This window comes from Coenobita brevimanus, chromosome 72 (assembly GCF_032717465.1).
Source record: "Coenobita brevimanus isolate Jiangsu-jjx chromosome 72, ASM3271746v2, whole genome shotgun sequence".
Taxonomy (NCBI): Eukaryota; Metazoa; Arthropoda; class Malacostraca; order Decapoda; family Coenobitidae; genus Coenobita; species Coenobita brevimanus.
Window position 1 is genome coordinate 21,427,796 of NC_137025.1, and position 23,287 is coordinate 21,451,082.

Sequence of the window (23,287 nt, forward strand, 5' to 3'; positions counted from 1 at the left end):
GAATATTCAACAAAATCAAAGTATGGACAGAGTTTTTGCCAACTACTGTACTGAATTGAGAAATTGGACGTCAGTGACAGCGCTACTCATTAGTTCGTTACAAGGATCAGGTCAGGTAGGAGAGGGTATTTGACCTACTAATGATAAGTGGTGTGAATTAAATAAAGCATGTGATTACAAAGACTGAGAGAATTGTAGGTGATAGAAGTGTAATAAGGAAAACAAAGAGTGTAATGCATGATTTGTTGTTGTTGCGTAATCCCAGTCTGTGGCCAGGCAGACCCGTCAACCACAGGCAGGCAAATGCTTCTTCAGAACTGTCGAATGCAGTGACACGATGTTCTTGTGTGGTATACAGTGCCTCATCACAGTGAGGTGTAGGGAAGAGTGTGGAGGTTTGGTTCGTGGATGGATTCTGCATTTGCATCCACCACCCAGCTGACGCGGGCATTATAGTAGGTTCCACATAGCCCTGTTATTTGGTTATATTCTTACCACCCATCATTGTAAATGGTTTCTTGAGTTACAGGAATCATTAGGTTTGTCACAATGTAGAGCTATGTGAAGTGGAAAGAAGAGTAATTAAAAGTGACAGGAAGGATGGGAGAAGCAGGAAGAAAGAAGGGTAGAGACAGAAAAAGAAAGATAAAGGTAAAGGAAGAAGCAGGCAGCACAACAACAAGTGAGTGGATAATGGTTGTCACAATCTACCACCTGTAATGCTGACTTAGTCAAATGGATTGAATGGTTGTTGCCTGATCCGAACCCACAAGTTTCCTCACAACAAATACAATTTCAGTATGTGAACATAATGATTCCAGCAGCAGTAACCCTATCATATGCCTCCCCTAGGGAGAAGAAGCTAGTACCACCATTCCTCGTGGACCCTCGATTATCTATCTATCTATTGCCAGACGCCTCAATCCCGTTTGGGGTGGCCAGAAACAAATCGCCTCCAAGTCGCCCTGTCCCCCGCCATTTCACTGCCCTGCTCCCAACTCACACCCCCCTCTCTCATATACCTCTCCACCCCATCCCTCCATCTCATCCTCGGCCTCCCCCTCCCTCTTCCCCCCTCCACCTCACTCACATGCACTCTCTTCATCAGTCTTTCACCCTCCATCCTCTCCACATGGCCAAACCACCTCAGTGTGTTCCTCATAACGCTTCCTATCACATCCACATCAACACCACAACGCTCCTTTATATTCTCATTTGTCAGCCTATCTCACCATGTGACTCCACAGGCTCCACTTAAATAACTCATTTCCACTGCTTTCACTCTTGACTTGTGTCCTTCCAACAACGTCCAAGCTTCACTTCCATACGTTAGAGTTGGTATCACAATACTGTCATGTAGTAACTTTTTCACTTCCATGCTTACTTCCCTGTTTCTTATCACTGCTTTCAAAGAACCAGCAACCTTTCTTCCCTGCTGTACCTTTTCAAGCACTTCACCCTCCAAACCTCCATCCTTACTCATCACACTACCCAAGTACTTAAATGTACTCACAGTTTCCAATTCCTCACCATCCAACCTTGCTGTACATTCACTAACTTCACCTCTCTCAAAGACCATCACTTTACTCTTCCCTACATTCACCTTTAGATTCCGTTTCTTACACACTCTCCCAAACTCATCCACCAAGCCTTGCAGCTCCCCTTCGTCTTCACTCAACAACACAGTATCATCTGCAAACAACAGTACAGGGAGTTTCCAAACACTATCCTCTCTCACCATGGCCACTCCAACATCCACTATCCTACCTTGTACCTCTTTTATTACCCCATCCATGTACAGATTGAACAACCATGGAGACATGACACATCCCTGTTTCAACCCAACTTTCAAAGAGAAAAATTCACTTAGTTCATCATCCACACGCACAGCAGTCTTCGCACCATCGTACATACTCTTCACAGCATTCAACAACTTCCCATCTACTCCATATATTCTTAACACTTTCCACAATCCTTGTCTATCCACCCTGTCATATTCTTTCTCCAAATCCATGAAAGCCGCATATTACTTCTTTCCCTTCTCTAGAAACTTTTCCACTTAAGATCTAAGAATGAATATCTGATCTACACAACCTCTTCCCTTCCTAAAGCCTCCCTGTTCTTCTCCAACTAATTTCTCTGTTCTTTCTCTAACTCTGTCAATAAGTATCCTACCATACACTTTTCCAATTATACTAAGAAGACAAATGCCCCTATGATTACCACACACTTCTTTTTCCCCTTTTCCTTTGTACAAGGGAATAATTATACCTGACTTCCAATCCTCCCGGACTTTACCTTCCTCCCAGGCCAATCTGCACATCTTCTACATCCATTCTACTACTATCTCTCCCCCATGCTTCAGCATTTCACCACACACTCAATCAATTCCTGGGGCTTTCCCCGATTTAACTTTCTTCATTGCTTCCACAACCTCTATCCTAATGATTTCTTCGTGTCTTCTCACCTCCCTCCTTCTCCCAGCCATTCCCCGGCCACTTATACTCGCATTACTTCCATCCTCTACGTTCAACAATTCCTTAAAGTGTTCTCTCCATCTGCTCACTTTTTTCCCTTCTCCACTAGTAATCTACCATTTTTATCTTTCACTCCCCTGCTAACTTCACTTCCACCCTGTCTTACTCTTTTCACCTTTTTCCAGAACATTTTCGTACAGTCCCTCCACTTTACACTCAAATTCCTTCCAAATTCCTCATCCACTCTCTTCTTACTTTCTCTTACTAATCTTTTCACCTCTCTCTTTCTTTCTACATGTAACTCTCTCTTCTGCCTCTCAACTTCTTCCACGCCCCTATTTCTCATCCATTCATTGTATGCTTTCTTCTTTTGTGCCACAGCTTGTTTCACCTCTTCAGTCCACCACGCTGTTCCTTGCACCCCCCTCCGTCTTCTCTTCCTTCCACACACCACATCACATGCTGCACATATTTCTTCTGTAAATATCCTACACACACCTTCCACATCTCCCATTTGCTCCAATTCATATTTGCCCAATCGTTCCTCCACTTCTCTCTTATACAGTACTCTGCCTTTTTCTCATCCTCTTCTAACCTTTCCACTCTCCTTGCCACTACTCCTTCCTCTCGTCTTTCCTTTCTTCTATTCCTCCATCTTACTTGAAATCTAATTCTGGCCACCACCAAGTAGTGGTCAGAAAGTCCACTCCCCCGTCCTCTATAAACTCTTGCATCCATTACACATCTTCGCATCCTTTCATCCACACACACATAATCAATCATTGCCTTCCTTTTATTCAGTTCACCACCCACCCTTCTCATCACTCGCCATGTATACCTGTGGATCATTTTATGCCTGAAGAGGGTATTGGCTGTCACCAACCCCCTCCCAGCACAAATGTCCACTAACGCACTCCCATTCTCATCTGTCTCGGCAGGCACACCCCACTCACCAACTGTTCCATCCACCTTCACATTCCCAACTTTACCATTCATATCACCAATCAAAAACTCTCGATTATACTTACGATAAATACTGTATCAGGATTGTATCATGTTGTTTATAATGAGTCCAACATTCTTGCATGCCTTGACCTTGGTTTTCTGATATCAGCATTCTACACTGCTTGATCTCTGGCAGCCTCCCTGTTCAATCCCTTTCTCTGAGTTTATGCTCTTTTTTGGTCAGCCTTTCCCAACCGAACTCACAACATTCACATTTCTCACCCTCTGCATGAAGGCTTAATTCATTCAAGAGCAAAAACTATGTCTTGCAATTTCCCTATTCTCTTCCTTTTAGAGAGGAGAATGAGGTAGTACCACCAATCCTGGAGGGTGTTTTGGGGCAGCCTGATGAAGTGCACCTCCAAGTGGCATTTACATCGGTACAGCTACTGGGGGAGCTCAATGAGTGGGTTGCATCACATCCCGCCCTCCTCCCCCATGTCCTGCAGTTCCTCACCAAGCGACTCCACAATAAACACCTTGCCACTGTTGCTGCTAAGGTATTGTGTCTTATCTCTCATTATTCCTTGCCAGAAGTGCTGAACCCCTTGATAGGAGATTTTCATGTGATGAGTAAAATTGTATAGTATTATCCAAAGTAGAGTGAACAAATTTATCTGTGTTTAGGGACTGAGAAACTTTTCATGTTTTGAATGGTTGGAGGTTTCTATATGGATACTAACTCTCTTTAGCTTTACCCAGAGTAGTGTATTTTAGTCCATTGCTGCTGCTTAGGGGTTAATTGGAAGATTGGTTTCCCAACTTCCTTATTTTCCTCCTGGGAGCATAGGTTCTCTTTGTCACCACCCACTCTTTCAGCACCATGTCACATATCAGTAATTTGTGTTGCTGCGCTTGCTATAACTTTAACATCCTTCCAACCTCCTATCAGACCTCCTGACCAGGAAATAGTTAATCTGGCTGCTTATACCCCTAGATTTTATGTGTACTCAGCCTACTCGCTCTCTTCCTAAAATATGTGTTGCACACAGTTATGTTCATTGCCTTCCCAAATTCTAGTATCCTTTCCCTTTCTGCATTCCTTGTACAATATATCCATCTCCCATGCACCCCTTCATATCTTTGAGCTGCTTCACCCACATGACCATTTAAATCTCCACTCAAAACAACAGTCTCAGTATCCCCCATACCACCAACCACTTGCATTGTCATCCTAGAATCTATCATTTTCTTCATCCAAACCAGCCTGTGGCACATATGCCAATATAACTAAAATCTTGAGTTTACCAAACAATATTTTCACTGCTGTAATTCTTTTATTTATTCACTTTACATTTGTGACATATTCAACACATTTTTCCTCACCCAGCACACTCACACCACCATATCTGTCTTCACTTTCCTGCCAGAATAGCCTGTACTTACAGTTCTTTCTAGTAGTCATCCTAGCTGATTGCAACAAAGCTCCTGAACTCATCACAGCTGGAAGCTGGCTGTTTCCCTCATCATTCTTATACTGTCTTTTCACCTCACTGTTAATCTTCATTCTTACCCTACATAATATGTAGGGTGTAAAGTTGTCAAGCTAATATTATTAACTTAACAACTTTTTACTGTTATAATCCCATGTTCAGATCACCTCATCACATACCTCTTGGCCTGTTTTGGTACTTGACGTCTGTATAAACTAATTATTTGTACCAACAGTACTGTACTATACTGACATGATACAGGTGATTTTTTAAAATTATTTTTAGCAGATACTGCTTAGTTATATATATACAGTAATCCCTCCAATATCCGACGTAATAGAGCCATAGGCAGGTCCGGATAGTGGTCCTGTCCGGATATTGGGCCCCAGCTTATGGACTTGTACTTATGGACCCTGACTCAGAAAAACACCTATACAACTCCCTCCGGACCTGCATAGCACCTATTTAAGACCCAAATCACACCAATAAGGGACATAAAAGACTGAAGTAAATGGAAAAGAAGCATAAAATGAGGTTTTTGAGGTAGGTTCCTACAATATTCAACATTCTGGGTACTTACAAGTCCCTGGCTCCTGGACTGGTAGTTATGGACCCTAACCTAGCCTAACTCAGAAAAACACCTTCCTATTGCACATGCATAGCACCTAAGACACAGCATATTCACACCAATAAGGGACATAAAAGAGTGAAATGAGGTGTTTGAGGTAAGTATAGTATGGAAAATACAGTAGAGTACAGTATGAAACATTCTGTCTACGTACCATTAGAAAGTACTAACCTTCAGGTTTGCAGTGATGTAGGTTTCATGACTTCGTTACTTTCACTGGACGGGCAGTGCCATTAGAAATGAGGGATCTAAAATCACAATTTTTCGTCCAACACACCATTACCAAATGCGAAACACACTCTAATAATAATACTACAAACATACATGAACACTGCACATACGATAAACACCCACTCTGTGTTCACTGAGGCAGGTAAAAGGCACTGTAATTGCCTGCACTTCACTGCCACATCAGCGCCATTGTCACTCACAAAGCTGGACAGATACTGATGCGTTTTTGGGCAGGGGTGGGGGGGGCCTGGGGGGTGGGAGGAGGGAGTTTGGGGTCGGCTGGAGTGAAAGAACTTAATAGCTACTCTCCCTTGAAACAATATGCGCGCAGAAAAAACGCGCAGTATTCAAAATATTCACAAACATTTCAGAATGACCCCTGCGGTTTGGTCCAGTTTTTGCAATGTCATTCTGGAATGACACCTGCAGTTAAGGGGTTAAGTACTCAAACAAAATTGTCTCATAATGGTATTTTAAAGAAGCAATAACTTCCTGGTCTAACAGGTGGAGGAGGGAAGTAGTATTGGCTGGCAAAAACACTACCTTAACATTTTCATCCAAACCCTCGAAGTAGGCTGGGTGCCCTGGTGTGTTGTCTAACACCAACAGAATTTTAAAGGAAATACCTAACTTATCACACCTTCTCTTTGCATCGATAATAAAATATTTTTTGAACCACCTGTTTAATATATCCCTTGTCATCCACCCTGTTCTTGACTTTTCCCCCAAGTCATTTATGTCTTTTAGATGCTTAAAGCACCTTGTTTTTTTCACTTTGCTTACAATTAACAGCCTCATTTTGTGGCCTGCAACATTGCATGACAAAAGAAGAGTGCTGCCTATCTTATCAGCTTTCCTTCCCCTGCCTTGCCTGTGTTGTTTTGTGATGTACGTTGTCCTTGGCATTCTTTTGTAGTGCAGACCTGTCTCATCTGTGTTGTAAATTTGCTCTGAAGTGTAGCCTCCATCCCTGATTATTCCCTTCAATACATCGACGAACGTCTCTGCTGCTCTGGCATCTGCTGACGCTTGTTCTCCTGTCACCTGCACTTTTCTCAAAGCTTTCCTCTTCTGGAAATTGGCAAACCAACCACTCGATGCCTTAAATCTGCCAGGGGGTTGTGAGAGCTTACAGCAAGCAACAAAATACAGGTGGCGGGCTGTCCTTTGTAAATTTATTGAGTCGATTGAAACTCCTTCCCTCTCCCGTCGGTTGCAGTACATGACCAAGTGCCTTTCCATCATAACAAGCACTGGGTCAAACACTTGAAATCTCTTGTCCAGGGCTGATCCCCCGTAGGCTCTCACTGTCTTCAATATGACGTTCTTCTTGGCCAGGATCGTACGAATAGTTGACTAGTTGACCTGGAAAGCTTGGGCGATGGCACAGTTACACTCTCCTCTCTCCTTCTGCTTGATCACATCAAGCTTCTGCACCTGGGTTAAACTCTTCCGCCGTCTTGCTGGGTCACGGTGAGGCGGCATTGTCAGGCTGGGTCGTGGCAAAAAAAAAAAAAGAGAGAGAGAGAGAGAGCAGAATTAAGACACAGCACGAGTAGCAGCAGAACGTGGGGAGAGGGTTGACTGGAGTGGCCCGGGAATGCTCAGTAGACCGTGACAACACCCAGCACACAGACATGTGACATGCATACGTGACAGGAAAATGCAACTCGAGCTTTGACTAAATCTACCCGCGCTTTGTCTGTTTTTTACTGTGTTTTGACCAGTTGTCTTGCGTAATGACTAAATATTCCATACTTTTTGGCCTCAGGCTGCGTTTTCACTATCGTAGCAGCATTGTAAGTTCTTTTAAGAAATGGGCAATTTCTCCACCAGCATAATATTTGTCAGAATCGTGTTTTGACCATATCTTGGACTCAAAAAAAAATAAAAAAAAAAAAAAAAAAAAAATGTGCTCTCTGATCGCGTGTTGTGTGTGGTGACTATATATATATATATATATATATATATATATATATATACTGTATATATATATATATATATATATATATATATATACTGTATATATATATATATACTGTATATATATATATATATATATATATATATATATATATATATATATATATATATATATATATATATATATATATATATATATATATATATATATATATATATATATATATATATATATATATATATATATATATATATATATATATATATATATATATATATATATATATATATATATATATATACTGTATATATATATATATACTGTATATATATATATATATATATATATATATATATATATATATATATATATATATATATATATATATATATATATATATATATATATATATATATATATATATATATATATATATATATATATATATATATATATATATATATATATATATAAATATATATATATATATATATATATATATATATATATATATACAGTAATCCCTCCACTATCCGATGTAACAGAGCCAAAGGCATGTCTGGAAAGTAGTCCTGTCCGGAAAGTGGGCACTTGGCTCCTGGACTGGTACTTAAGGACCCTAACCCAGCCTAACTTTGAGAGCCACCTAAATAACTCCCTACCAGACATGCATAGCACCTATTTAAACCTATTTAAGACCCTATTCACACTAATAATGGACATAAAGCATTAAATAAATGATAAGGAACCAAAGAATGAGGAATCAGAAGTGACTGTACCTCAGCCAGGGTACTTACAGCGCATCTGTGTCCACCTTCTCTAAGGCTTTGGCAGTGGTGAAAATGCTCGTGAAGCACATACAGTAATCCAGTGTTGTGCTGCACTTACAGTAATTCTTTGCACTGTGAGTTATAATTGTTTAACACTGGACATTGTTAATTGCACCACGCCAGTTTCAACTGCCAGTTTGCACTCCACAGTTAATCCTTTGCACTCTAAATTCTAATTTCTTAACCCTGCACAAGACTGCAAATTCCCGTATGGTCTATTCACTGTTTATTCACAAAAAACAAGCACGTGCACCATCCATTGTGATAAGCATCTACTCGTGATTGCAGTTAAGCAGTAACTGGTGGTGAGGGAGGAGCAGGGTTGCTGGATCGGAGCTCGGCCACATTACCACACCTTAGTTTTCATTACCATATTTAATTTTTCATTACCACTAATTATATATACAAGTGGAAATACATGTAATCACTCTCCTTTTTCACGCTGTTTAGGCTAGCTGATCAATCAGAGACAGCAGACAATCCACCATCTCCATCCTGTGTATCCTCATACATGTTAGAAATCCATTTGGTAATGCATTAATCTGATTCATTACTAAACGAAATTTTCATCACCAAATTGGTCCACATTTGGTAATGAAAAATACCAAATGGCAACCCTGACAGGGGAGGGGGGAGGGGGAGGAAGGAAGGGGTGAAGGGGCCATGGTGTAAACAACTGTTTGGCACAATGTCTGGTAAGTGGGGTGTCTGGAAAGTGGGCATCCAGATAGTACAGTACATCCCTCTAGTACGCGAGTATATTAGCGGCAGAGGACGTCGCGTACTAGGAATTCGCGTACTGTGAATACATAAACTAATGGGAAAAATTACATATGGGTGGCACCCCCCCTTCGTGGGCAACCATTGAGACACCTTTCAGACCTAAGTATTGTACTATACAGGGGAACTATCTAAGACATATTACCTAAGATAAAGTAAACCAAAGAGATTATGGCTTTACTAGGTAAATCAACAAGGATATGACTTAACTAAACCAACAAGTATATGGCTGCTCACCTTTACCCAAGAGGACAACAGGCGTGATGGAGGTAAGAAGAGGATCCGAGGCAAAATGAGGCACCTAGCGTGCATCTCCTGCATCGCCCACCACACCACCTTCCTCACCACTTTCGTCACGAGCACTTTCGACACTTTCACTAGCTAATGCACTCACTTCATTCATAAACCCTTCAAAGTCTATTTCTGACACCTCAGACATCAAATCAGTCTCTTGATCCTCCTCAGGATTTGGCTCTTCTGATGTTGAAGGGAGTGATTCCTCACTTTGTTGAAGCCGAAGGAAACAGGTGATGAGTGTTTGCTTCCGTCTGTTTGCTTCCGTGTTGTACTTGTCGGTGTAGTAATGGAAGGTTTTGTCCAGTGAAGACATTCCCTCCTCCACTTGCAACTTAGAGCATTCGATGTCCTTGAATTCTTCCTTGGATTTATCAAGGGCACACAGTACCTGGCTGATCTCCGTCATGGATAAATCTTCACTCTTCATCACTGGTATTGCTGGATTTGCTGCTGCTATCTCCTGCTCTGCTTCGGCCTCGTCCACTCACTGCACGATTTCCTGGGGACCCTGCTCTGCTTCTGCTGAATGTAAACCCCTGATCTGCTCCAGTGAGACGGCCTGAAACCCGGGCACAGCTTGTGCACTTGTGAGAGTGGCTGCCTCGGCAGCGGCCAGGGACTGAAAGCCGCTTCCCGGTGTGATTTCACACAGGTGCAGTACGAGGAGGCACCAAGCATGGTTAATTGTTGCAGTGGTTATATCTGCCCAAGAGGACAACAAGGGAGTGATGGCATCCTTGAAGTTGAATGACCACCAAAAAGCCATAATTGCCTTCTCAGGAGCTGAAGTTGGTTGTGCAGGTGGTGTGCGTGGTGAGTATGAAGCGGGTGGCGAGTCCAAACCATCCTTGGCATCCGTGACATCACGCCCAACTGTGTTCAGGTCAAGAATTGCTTGCAGTTCCTTACAGTTGTCGTTCTTGCTGCGGAGGTGATCCTAGAGGCATTTGTGGTATAGCTGCTCGACCGTTGCAATCAACTCCTGGTCTAGCAGTTGGATGAGAGGTCGTTCTTGGGGGGCAGAAAAACGGTCTTGCATTCCTTGCTGAGGTCTGCTAGCCAGGTTGGATGACTTGGGGCATTGTCAAGGATGAGAAGCACCTTGAAGGGGATGCCAAGTTCCTGGGATTTTGCCTTGGCATCAGGGATGAAATGCCGCAACAGCCACTTGGAAATGATGCTACTCATCATCCAACCATTGGAGTTGCTGTACCAGTATACCCCGCTGTCATCCATGCAGCGCAGATTCCTGCAACATCTGGGGTGTGCTGCGGTATGCACCACAAGAGGATGCATCTTGTGTGAGCCTGATAAGTTCACGGCGAACATGACTGTTATCCTGCTCTTGTCGATTTTTCAGCCGCGGGCCTGGCGCTGGTGCTTACTAATATAAGTACACATCGGCATAGCCTTGGAGTATAGGGCTGTTTCATCAGTGTTATAAATTTGGTCCCTGCTGTAGCCGCCCTCATCGATTATCCCCTTTTGGATGACTGGATAATCCCTGGCCGCCATTTCATCCGCTGATGGACGCTTCCCTGTGAGGCGAATGTGACGTAGCTCCTTCCTCTATAGAAAGTGGCATAGCCATCCCTCGGAGGCTTTAAATGGTTTCTTTACAGCAAGCTTCAGAGCTGCAGCTTTGTAGAAAATCTTAGCCTGGTCCCTGATGTAGTGCCCATTCAGTGGAGTTCCCTCCTCCTTCCTCAGGATAAATGTAGCCAGGCACTGCTCCATAAGAATTATAGCCTGGTTGGTCAGCCTGCCTTTCCTGTCCAATGCCGCTGTCCCATATGTCTTCACAGTCTTCCTTATGGCCTCCCTGTTAGCCCATATAGTTGGCACGGACGATTCAGCCAAGCCTAGTTCATTGCCAATGGCCGTGTTGCCCTTTCCATTCTCCTTCCTAATGACTTGCATCTTCATGGCATGGGTGATGCACTTCTTCTTCCTGGAGGAGGGAGCAGACATCCTGGCTCACAAAAAAAAAAAAAGCCTCAGAGTATACGGGGATGTACCTGGAACAGTGACTGTACCCTCTGTGTGCATGTGTTTCCTCTGCTGGGACTCTCACCTCACCACCCTCCAAGCAGCGCATATGGGCATCACGTGACGAGTGAGCAGCATCGACGTCACAAGGTGGGTGGAGTATAAGTAACCGTTATCGCTTCTTGGGAGGGCAGTGTCGCATACTCAGGGTAATCCCGGATTTGGATCTCTCTTCGCTGCCCGTCTCGTTTACGTGGAGTCCAGTTCGCGTACTAATAATAAAATACACTAAAATTAAGAAACCTCGCGTACAAGGGGGATTCCATACTCGGAACTCGCATACTGTGGGGATGTACTGTATAGGGATTTCTGTATATATATATACTGTATATATATATATATATATATATATACACAGGTAATCCCTTAATTCACGCGAGGGTTACGTTCCCAGACCCTTTGCATATGTGGTAAATTCAGGTATACGTTCTGCCCATGTGTGCACGTAATTACGCATGTGTATTAAGTGTATTACATCTGAATAATCCTGTTTATGCACTACATCCGCCCCTCTCCCGGTGACGACTCGAGGTGCCTGAAACCACTGTCTGACTCTCTTCTTCTTCATTTCTGCAACATTCATGGCATTTCTTCTAACTTTCGCTCTGTTGAGCACCACCTCTCCTCCTCTGAACCTCACCTTCTTTTTCTAACTGAGACTCAGCTGTCTGAGACAACTGACAGCAAACCCTTTTCTGTATCCTCCTACTTTCTCTATACTCGTTTCAAAGCCAGAGGTGGCTGTTGTATATATATACGCAACGACTTATTTAGCTCTCGTGTTCCTGAACTCGATTCTTCTGAATTCTCTACACTCTGGCTTCGGCTTTCCTGTCATTCTCTGACTAAATATATCTGTGCTGTTTACTTATCCCCTAATTCTACTGACCATCAAAAATTCTTCGACTGTCTTACTTCTACGATAGAACACATTCTATCCATTTCTCCTTTCTCTGAAATCTCCATTCTAGGAGATTTCAATGTTCACCACCACCTTTGGCTCTCCTCTCCTTTCACTGATCCACCTGGTGAACAAGCCTACATCTTTTCTATCCTTAATGACCTAGAGCAGCTTGTACAGCACCCTACCCGTATCCCAGACCGCCTTGGAGAGAGCTCCAACATACTTGACCTCTTCCTCACAACTAATCCTTCTGCTTACTCTGTTAATCTTTTCTCTCCATTGGGCTCCTCCGATCACAATCTTATCACCTTAACCTGTCCTATCACTCTGGTACAGCCTGTGGACCCTCCAGGGAAACGTCGTCTGTGGCATTTTGGAGCCGCGGACTGGGAGGCCCTCAGGCAGTACAGTACTTCTTTGTTTTTCCCTGGAATGATTATTGCTTCCATGGCCGTGAGCCATCTGAGTGTGCCTTGCACATTATGGAGGTTATTCTCTCGAGCATGGAAACATACATTCCTTTCTCATATCCTTTGACTAACGCAAGAAAGCCTCGGTTTAATCACGCTTGTTCTAATGCTGTCCGTAAAAAGGAGAGGGCCCACAAAAGGTACCGGAGCCAACCCACCCTTGAATCACATCATCTTCTTGTTTCTGCCCGGAATCATGCTAAGTCTGTTTTTCACTCTGCTAAAAATAATTTCATCCATACTAAATGCTCTCAACTCTCCAACTCGAATTCTTCCCGCTCCTTCTGGCACCTTGCCAAAAATATTTCTAACAACTTTACCTCATCATCCTTCCCTCCTCTTTTCTACTCTGATGGCTCTGTAGCTATTTCTTCTACTGATAAAGCAGATCTCTTCGCACAGACTTTCTCCTCCAGTTCCACCTTAGACGATTCCAGTGCTGTTCCTCCATCACTTCCCCCCTCTGACTTCCTTATGGCTGACATTAAAATTTCTTCAGCTGATGTATATTCTGCCATCACTGGTCTCAGTACGAACAAGGCATATGGGTCTGATGGGGTCCCTCCTGTTGTTCTCAAGAACTGTGCTTCTGTGCTTACACCCTGCCTAGGCAAACTCTTTTGCCTTTGTCTCTCAACTTGTACCTTTCCTTCTTGCTGGAAGTTTGCCCTCATTCAGCCAGTCCCAAAGAAGGGTGACCACTCCCAACCCTCCAACTATCGTCCAATTGCTTTAACGTCCTGTATTTCAAAAGTTTTCTAGTCAGTTCTCAATAGAAAAATTTTAAGGCATCTTTCCTATCACAACCTTCTTTCCGATCGTCAGTATGGATTCCGTCGGGGACGCTCCACTGGCGATCTTCTCACCTACCTTTCAGACTCCTGGTCATCCTCCTTTCGGGACTTTGGCGAAAGTTTTGCCATTGCACTTGACATCTCAAAGGCTTTCGATCGTGTGTGGCATAAATCTTTAATTTCCAAACTGCCCTCTTATGGTTTCTATCCTTCTATCTGTGCCTTCATCGCGAGCTTCCTTTCTGGTCGTTCTATAGCCGCTGTTGTAGACGGCCATCGTTCTTCTCCTAGATCTATCAACAGTGGTGTTCCTCAGGGCTCTGTCCTATCACCAACTCTTCCTTTTATTCATCAGTGATCTTCTAAGCTGTACATCAAACCCTATCCACTCATTCGCTGATGACTCCACCCTTCACCTTTCCATTCGGTTCCTGCAACGCCCATCTCAGCAGTTACTTCAACAAACAAGGGATGAGGCTATGGCACACCTAATGTCTGACTTGGCTCGTATCTCTGACTGGGGTAAAAATAATATGGTTGTTTTAAATGCATCTAAGACTCGATTCTTACACCTATCAACCCGACAAAAACTTCAACAGGTATACCCACTAATGTTTAATAATATTCAGCTTAATCCTGCATCATCCTTGAACATGCTTGGGGTTTCATTTATTCGGGACTTATCTTGGAAAGATCATATTACATCTCATGTAAAATCTTCTTCCAAGAGTTTGGGTGTGCTAAGCCGACTCCGCTCTTTCTTTACCCCTGCACAATTGTTGACTCTATACAGGGGTTTTATCCGCCCCTGTGTGGAGTACAACTCTCATGTGTGGGGAGGCTCCCCACATACAGCTCTTCCCAACAGGGTGGAGTCAGAGGCTTTTCGTCTCATTAACTCTCCTCCTCTTACTGACTCCCTTCAACCTCTGTCTCTTCGCCGCACAGTTGCATCTTTATCTCTTTTGTATCGCTACTTTAATTGTCACTGCTCCTCTGAACTGTCTGCTTGCATTCCTCCACCTCTACAACGGGCGCGTAGAACCCGTCTGGCAGCAAACTCTCATCCCTTTTCTGTCCAACTCTCTAATGGAAGAGTTAACCGTTACTCCCAGTCTTTCATTTATGCAACAGGTCAACTCTGGAACTGTCTCCCTCAGTCTGTATTTCCTGCTGCCTATGATCTCCAGTCTTTCAAACTCGGTGTGTCCAGGCATCTCAAAATGATCGGATCTTGAATTTGGCTCTCTATTGTATTTTGTTTTTCTCTTGGAGGGAACTGTTACTTTGGGCTCATGGCCTTTGGTTCCTTCTTCCTCGCATTAAAAAAAATAAAAATAAAAAAAATAATAAATAGCATAAAGTATGAAAAACAACAAAAATGTATGAAATTCACCACTGAAAGCTGAGAAGCACAGGTGCAGGTGGAGACACGTATCAATCTGGTGCACTAGCTCTCACTGCCTCCTGTATGCTACATTCTCTGCCTTCTTTATTGTACGAAAAGTTGACTCATTCACTCCAGACATACGGTTCCAAGACAATTCACAGGCATAGGTGGAGACACTTTAGCACAGTCTGATGCACTAGCCCTCACCTGCCTCCCGTGTGCTATGTTCTGCCTTCTTTATTGTACAAAGAGTTTACTCATTCACCCCAAACATGTGATTCTGAGACAATTCACTATCAGTTCACCGTCAAAACATGGACGATTCCCCATCAGGACAATTCGCACCCTGGACGATTCCCCGTCATTCTATAAACATACTTATTATTGATTAATTAATACAGGTTATCCCTTAATTCACGCGAACTTTTTTCACACGATTTCGGTTATCCACGAATTTTTCGTACAATAATTAAAACAAAATTATAGTATTCAAATAAGTAATTTCAATATACAAGAGAAATAAATAAAATATAAAAAATGCCTACCTGCTGCCCATGTGCACACATATATGTATGTGTGTGTGTGTGTGTATGTGTGTGTGGGAGCCTGGGAGATCGGTCTACCACGCACCACACAGTCAGTTTGAATCCGACGGTCGAACCATGCATGACTTGCAAATCGTTATTTGTGTCTTATTTTTCTGCCTTCCAGTAATTGCTTGCCTTGTCTGTCAACATGGGGCCTAAGCGTAGTGCTAGTGATGCATGTGGTAACACACCAAAACTGACATGTAAAGTGATGTTGCTGACAGAGAAAGTTAAAGTGTTGGACAAACTTCAGGGAGGAATGTCGGTGACAATTCTCTGTCAGGACGATTCCCCGTCATTTATTTACATACCAGTTTATTTATCAAGTACAGTACACTAGTTTTTTACTTATATGAGTTATAAAATCCCCCTGAAAATTAGTTATTAAAGTATTAATTAATCAATAGTAAGTATATTAATAGAATGACGGGGAATTGTCCATGTTTTGACGGTGAATTGACTTGATGGTGAATTGTCTCAGAACCGTATGTTTGGGGTGAGTCAACTGTTCATACAATAAAGAAGGAGAACGTAGCATACGGGAGACAGTGAGGGCTAGTGCTCCAGACTGCTAAAATGTCTCCACCTACGCCTGTGAATTGTCTTGGAACCGTATGTTTGGGGTGAATGAGTCAACTGTTCATACAATAAAGAAGGCAGAATGTAGCATATGGGAGGCAGTGAGGGTTAGTGCACCGGACTGCTGAAGTGTCTCCACCTACGCCTGTGCTTGTCAGGTTTCAGTTTTAAATTTCTTACATTTTTGTTGTTTTTAATACTTAATGCTAGTTTATAAGGTGTATGTAGTGCATAAACAGTATTATTCTGATGTAATATACGTATAGACATGCGTAATTATGTGCACACACGGGCAGAACATATACGCGAATTTACCACATACGCGAAGGGTCTGGGAACCTAACCCTCGCGTGAATTAAGGGCTTACCTGTACTTGAATAACTCATTTTCAGGGGGATTTTATAACTCATATAAGTAAAAAACTAGTGTACTGTACTTGCTAAATAAACTGGTATGTAAATAAATGACGGGGAATCGTCCTGACAGCAAATTGTCACTGACATTCCTTCCCTAAGTTTGCTCAACACTTTAACTTTCTCTGTCAGCAACATCACTTTACGAGTCCATTTTGGTGTGTTACCACATGCATCACTAGCAATATGCTTAGGCCCCATGGTGGCAAACAAGGCAAGCAATCACTGGAAGGTAAAAAAATAAGCCACAAATAACGACTCGGGAGTCATGCACGGTTCAACTGTCGAATTCAAACTCGTGTGGTGCGTGGTAGACCGACCTTCCACACACACACACACACACACACACACACACACACACACACACACACACACACACATGTATGCACACGGGCAGCAAGTAGGCATGTTAATATTTTATTTATTTCTTGTATATGAAAATTATTTATTTGAAAACTATAATTTTGTTTTAATTATTGTACGAAAAATTCGTGGATAACCGAAATAGCATGAAGAAAGTTGGGGGATTTCCAAAAATACTCCCCCAGTATCCCTGCTTGTCATACAAGGCGACCAATAGGGTTGGTGGAGGGTTAGTGCCCCTCCCCGGAAAACAGCTAACCAAAAAAATGAACAAGAAGCCATGGACAAGGACTGACCAAAAGATGACGACCAAGGACCGGACAATGGACATGGTACGGATTGCAACATGGAATGTAAGGGGTGCGAATGATGAGGTGAAAGAGAGAGAGATTGTCCAGGTGCTTGATGGTGCGAAAGTGGATGTATGTAGTGCAACTGAAACTAAATGGAGAGGAGAGATTGGGAGTATGGATGGGGTATATGTGCAGGAGTAGGTGAGAATGAGAGGGCAAAAGAAGGAGTGTGTATTGTTGCAAGTAAAAGATGGAAGAAGAACATAAGAGAGTATGGATCAGTTGGGTCAAGGATTGTGTGGATAAGATTGAAAGTTGGAATACAAATGTGGGCGATTGTGTGCGTGTATGCGCCAACGCAAGATTGTGCAAGCAGAGTGAGAGAAGAGTTCTGGACAAATGTAGAAGTGTGCATGGAAAAGTTTGTAAGGAATGAGAGAGTGTTTTGGATTCGTGATATGAATGGTAAAGAAGGGAATGTGAAGGTGGATGGAATAGTTGGTGAGTGGGGTGTGCCTGCTGAGATAGATGAGAATGGCAGTGCGTTAGTGGACACTTGTGCCGGAAGGGGGTTGGTGATAGCCAATACCCTCTTCAGGCACAAAATGATCCACAGGTATACATGGCGAGTGATGAGAAGAGTGGATGGTGAACTGAATGAAAGGAAGGCAATGATTGCTTATATGTATGGATGAAAAGATGCAAGGATGTGTAATGGATGCTAGAGCTTATAGAGGTTGAGGGAGTGGACTTTCTGACCACTACTTGGTGGTGGCCAGTATCAAGATCCAAGCAACATGGAAAAATAGAAGAAGGGAAGGACGGGAAGAAGGAGTAGTTACAAGGAGAGTGGAAAGGTTACAAGAGGATGAGAAAATGGCAGAATATGAGAGAGAAGTAGCAGAATGACTGGGCAAATATGAATTGGAGCAGATGGAGAACATGGAAGGTGTGTGCAGGATATTTACAGAAGAAATATATGCAGCATGTGATGTGGTGTGTGGGGTGAAGAGAAGACGAAGGGGGGTGCAAGGAACAGTGTGGTGGACGGAAGAGGTGAGACAGGCTGTGGCACAAAAGAAGAAAGTATACAATGAATGGACGAGAAATAGGGGCATGGAAGAACTTGAGAGGTGGAAGAAAGAGTTATATGTAGAAAAGAAGAGGTGAGAAGATTAGTAAGAGAGAATAAGAAGAGAGTGGATGAGGAATTTGGCAGGAATTTGAGTGTAAAGTGGAGGAACTGTAAGAAAATGTTCTGGAAAGAGGTGAAAAGAGTTAGACAGGGTGGAAGCGAAGTTAGCAGGAGAGTGAAAGATAAAAATGGTAGATTACTAGTAGAGAAGGGAGAAAAAGTGAGCAGATGGAGAGAACACCTTAAGGAATTGTTGAACATAGACGGTGGAAGGAATGCGTGTATAAGTGGCTGGGGAATGGCTGGGAGAAGTAAGGAGGTGAGAAGACAGGAAGAAATCATTAGGATAGAGGTTGTGGAAGTAATGAAGAAATTTAAATTGGGGAAAGCCCCAGGAATTGGTGGAGTGTGTGGTGAAATGCTGAAGCATGGGGGAGAGATAGTAGTAGAATGGATGTGGAAGATGTGCAGATTGGCCTGGGAGAAATGTAGAGTCCCGGAGGATTGAAAGTCAGGTATAATTATTCCCTTGTACAAAGGAAAAGGGGAAAAAGAAGTGTGTGGTAATCATAGGGGCATTTGTCTTCTTAGTATAATTGGAAAAGTGTATGGTAGGATACTTATTGACAGAATTCGAGAAAGAACAGAGAAATTAGTTGGAGAAGAACAGGGAGGCTTTAGGAAAGGAAGAGGTTGTGTAGATCAGATATTCGTTCTTAGATCTTTAGTGGAAAAGTTTCTAGAGAAGGGAAAGAAATTGTATGCGGCTTTCATGGATTTGGAGAAAGCATATGACAGGGTGGATAGACAAGGATTGTGGACAGTGTTAAGAATATATGGGGTAGATGGAAAGTTGTTGAATGCTGTGAAAAATATGTACGATGGTGCGAAGGCTGCAGTGCGTGTGGATGGTGAACTAAGTGAATTTTTCTCTTTGAAAGTTGGTTTGAAACAGGGATGTGTCATGTCTCCATGGTTGTTCAATCTGTACATGGATGGGGTAATAAAAGAGGTACAAGGTAGGGTAGTGGATGTTGGAGTGGCCCTGGTGAGAGAGGATAATGTTTGGAAACTCCCTGTACTGTTGTTGCAGATGATACTGTGTTGTTGAGTGAAGACGAAGGGGAGCTGCAAGGCTTGGTGGATGAGTGTGTAAGAAACGGAATCTAAAGGTGAATGTAGGGAAGAGTAAAGTGATGGTCTTTGAGAGAGGTGAAGTCAGTGAATGTACAGCGAGGTTGGATGGTGAGGAATTGGAAAATGTGAGTACGTTTAAGTACTTGGGTAGTGTGATGAGTAAGGATGGAGGTTTGGAGGGTGAAGTGCTTGAAAGGATACAGCAGAGAAGAAAGGTTGCTGGTTCTTTGAAAGCAGTGATAAGAAACAGGGAAGTGAGCATGGAAGTGAAAAAGTTACTACATGACAGTATTGTGATACCAACTCTAACGTATGGAAGTGAAGCTTGGACGTTGTTGGAAGGACACAAGTCAAGAGTGAGAGCAATGGAAATGAGTTATATAAGAGGAGCCTGTGGAGTCACATGGAGAAACAGGCTGACGAATGAGGATATAAGGGAGCGTTGTGGTGTGAATGTGGATGTGATAGGAAGCGTTATAAGGAACGCACTGAGGTGGTTTGGCCATGTGGAGAGGATGGAGGGTGAAAGACTGACGAAGAGAGTGTATGTGAGTGAGGTGGAGGGGCGAAGAGGGAGGGGGAGGCCGAGGATGAGATGGAGGGATGGGGTGGAGAGGTATATGAGAGAGGGGGGTGTGAGTTGGGAGCAGGGCAGTGAAATGGTGGGGGACAGGGCGACTTGGAGGCGATTTGTTTGTGGCCACCCTAAATGGGATTGAGGCGTCTGGCAATAGATAGATAGTTAAGCTGGGGTATCATATATCAGGGTATCCTAGATTTTAATAATATTGTACTTGTGACTACATTATTACTTGAAGCACATAAAGAAAAAGTAGTTTAGTTGACTGACTTTTAACCCCTACACCGCGGGCATGTTTACCGATGTTTTGTGTGTGCCGCGGGGTTATTCGGGCTCCGACAGACTCTCAAAAAATATTTGCCAAAAATCAGTTATTAGTCCTAGAATATTAAAATTATATATGCTTATGGCACATACCTTCAGCTTTCTCCTGGAATGTTTGTTGAGCCTTCGTCAGTTACCTTAGGACTTGTGGAGACCTCTGAAGTTGGGTAACGAAGTCTCCACTTTACACTTCCCGACAACTGGTAATATGATTACCACAGCCAGATATTAACACTATAAACACTACTCTATGATTTTCAAGTAGTTTGGGATCCATACTCCAAAAAAAAAAAACACTGTGAAAGCAATGAAAATTATGAGCGCGTCTGACCGCCGCACTTGCGCTAGTTCGCTCTTGGTACTCTGTCATTTATTATTCATAAAACCCCTCACACTTTATATATCTATTACTATATAACACATATATATCTACAGTCTTTATCCATAAGTTTCCTTCAGTAGTATTAGTTTATTGTCACTGTAGGGATTCAATTTCTTTCAGTAAAATACTTAGCATTCACTTTCTCGTCCTGTATACTGGCATTGAGAGTGAATGTCACTTTCATCTTCACTCTCATAACTCATAGTATTCAGACATGCTATAGTGAAACTTTCACTTTCATTACTCCTAGGGTATATACTCGTATTCTTATAATACTACTCATTTACATTTCTATTTACGTTCTCTATTTTATTTACGTTATTTACATTTCTATTTTATTTACACTGTGTTATGCACTGTCACTTGAAGTAACTTATAAAACTATTTTCCATTGTTCACATATATTTACATTCATTACTTTCACTTGCTGTTTACACATTATTTACACATTATTTACAATTCCACTTGCACTGTTTTACTCAATAGAAAGATCGTAGTCACTCTTTTATCAATTGTCATCCCTTTACCTCTTTCCACACGAGGTTTAGTAGGGGGTAAAGGTCACAGGGCCCTTTGCATGGGGGTGAAAAAAGGCCCTGAAGTCAGCAAGAGGATGAGCCGTACCTCCTCTTCGAAAGATGAGAGAGAACTGATAAAGGAGGGCCAGCCCGGGTTGAGGCCTACTGAGGGGTTATTCAGTGCTACCAGCGTAGCTTTTGAAACAGCTATGTATTTCACTGAAATGATTGGCAGGAAATCTAGACACTACATTATAAATTAGGTAGTTCCAGGTGAATGTAAATATCACTTAGGCTTCTCCCTTCCCTCCTTATATGTATATTTATTACGAAAATAGATTATATGGCATATTTCAAGGGGAAAAAAACAGCAAAAATTAGCGAACGAGTGCACGTGAGGTGTTGTCAGGTGATAATTAGCCAATTCCAGGTGTATGGCACTCTCACTTACCTTATTTCTTTCTTGTATATATTATTTGGTATAAGAATAGGGCATAGGGCTTATTTCAATGGATGGAATCAGTGAAAAATTCCAGGGAAGATTTACTTAGCATAGCACGGCCGGGCAGGCGAGAGGATAGTGTAATGGATGGGGGGTAGGGAGGGGAGTCAAGAATGGGGAGAAATGGCTAAATTGTCAACAATGGATGGGAGTACAGATGAGATTAGGAGTGCTGACTAGTGTTGGACATTGGCAGTACTGATAGATGATACAAGCCCCCACTTGGAAGCCTGGGTGAATTCAAAATAACACAGAATCACAAAAGCGACGCCCCGCGGTATGATCCCTTACGCCCAAGCGTCACGAAAGTGACGCCCCACGGTTAAGGGGTTAATGTAGTCAGTTATCAGGTGAGAATTGGCAACTTTTGGGAGGTTATGGCCAAGGCAGTTCATAGATCTGTTTCTTCTTTATGACTCTCAGTGTAAGTGTGAACATACTCAGATATCTTATTTAGCTCTCAAGTGAAACCCGTGTTTGATAAAATGTTCACATTCCTATATTTTTGTTTACCGTATGAAAAGTATTGTGCTCTTGCCTGTATGATAGTGATCGTATGTATTTTGGGTGCAGTGTAAAAGGTATTGTGCTTTGGTTCATATGATCTTGTGGCCCAGTTTATATGATTATTTTGGTTTCAGTGTGAAAAGTTTTTTGCTCCAACTTACAGAACGTTGCGGCGATATGATTCCTTTTTATCCCCTTGGCTAGGCCCTGGATGCCATCTGTCAGAGCTGCCGTGACCACATAGAGCAACACTTTGATGGGCTGCTGGAAATTGTGTCATCACTGGATTGCCTCAGTGTCAGCAACGAGGCTGTGGTTGGGCTTTTGAAGGGGGTGGCGTCGATTTTGGGCCGTCTTCCACCTCACCGTATCAAGGCAGACATGAGGCGACTCTGCTTCGCTCAGATCAACAACCTCCGCAAACTCATAGAGGTGATACTGCTCAGGGTTTGATATTGTCATTTGTTTTCTTGAGGAATGTAGTAGTAGCAGTAGTAGTAGGAGGAGGAGGAGGAGGAGGAGGAGGAGGAGGAATAGCCCCAGGTTCATCTGAATGTAAACCCAGTGGATTGCAGATAGAAGTTGCCCATCTCCTGCAGTTCACCATCCCCTTGTCAGGGGACAGGGAGGGAAGTAAGAGACATTTATATAACCGGGCAGCATACTGCCCAGTTATATCATTGCCATCATGTGAAGGCATCCCTCTCCATCACCTGAGCAATGGTAGTCCTGTATATTAGCTCTGGTTGCTGTCA

General features: G+C 42.7%; 1 protein-coding gene across 1 annotated transcript in view; it reads left to right on the top strand.

Annotated features, from left to right (window-relative positions):
• Window positions 1-23,287, top strand: part of Tnpo-SR (transportin 3) — a 453,809-nt gene that overhangs the window by 245,238 nt on the left and 185,284 nt on the right. The window contains exons 10-11 of the mRNA XM_080278214.1: window positions 3,778-3,982; window positions 22,737-22,964. Of these exons, the coding sequence (XP_080134340.1) occupies window positions 3,778-3,982; window positions 22,737-22,964 (433 nt within the window). The remainder of the gene's footprint in view (window positions 1-3,777; window positions 3,983-22,736; window positions 22,965-23,287) is intronic.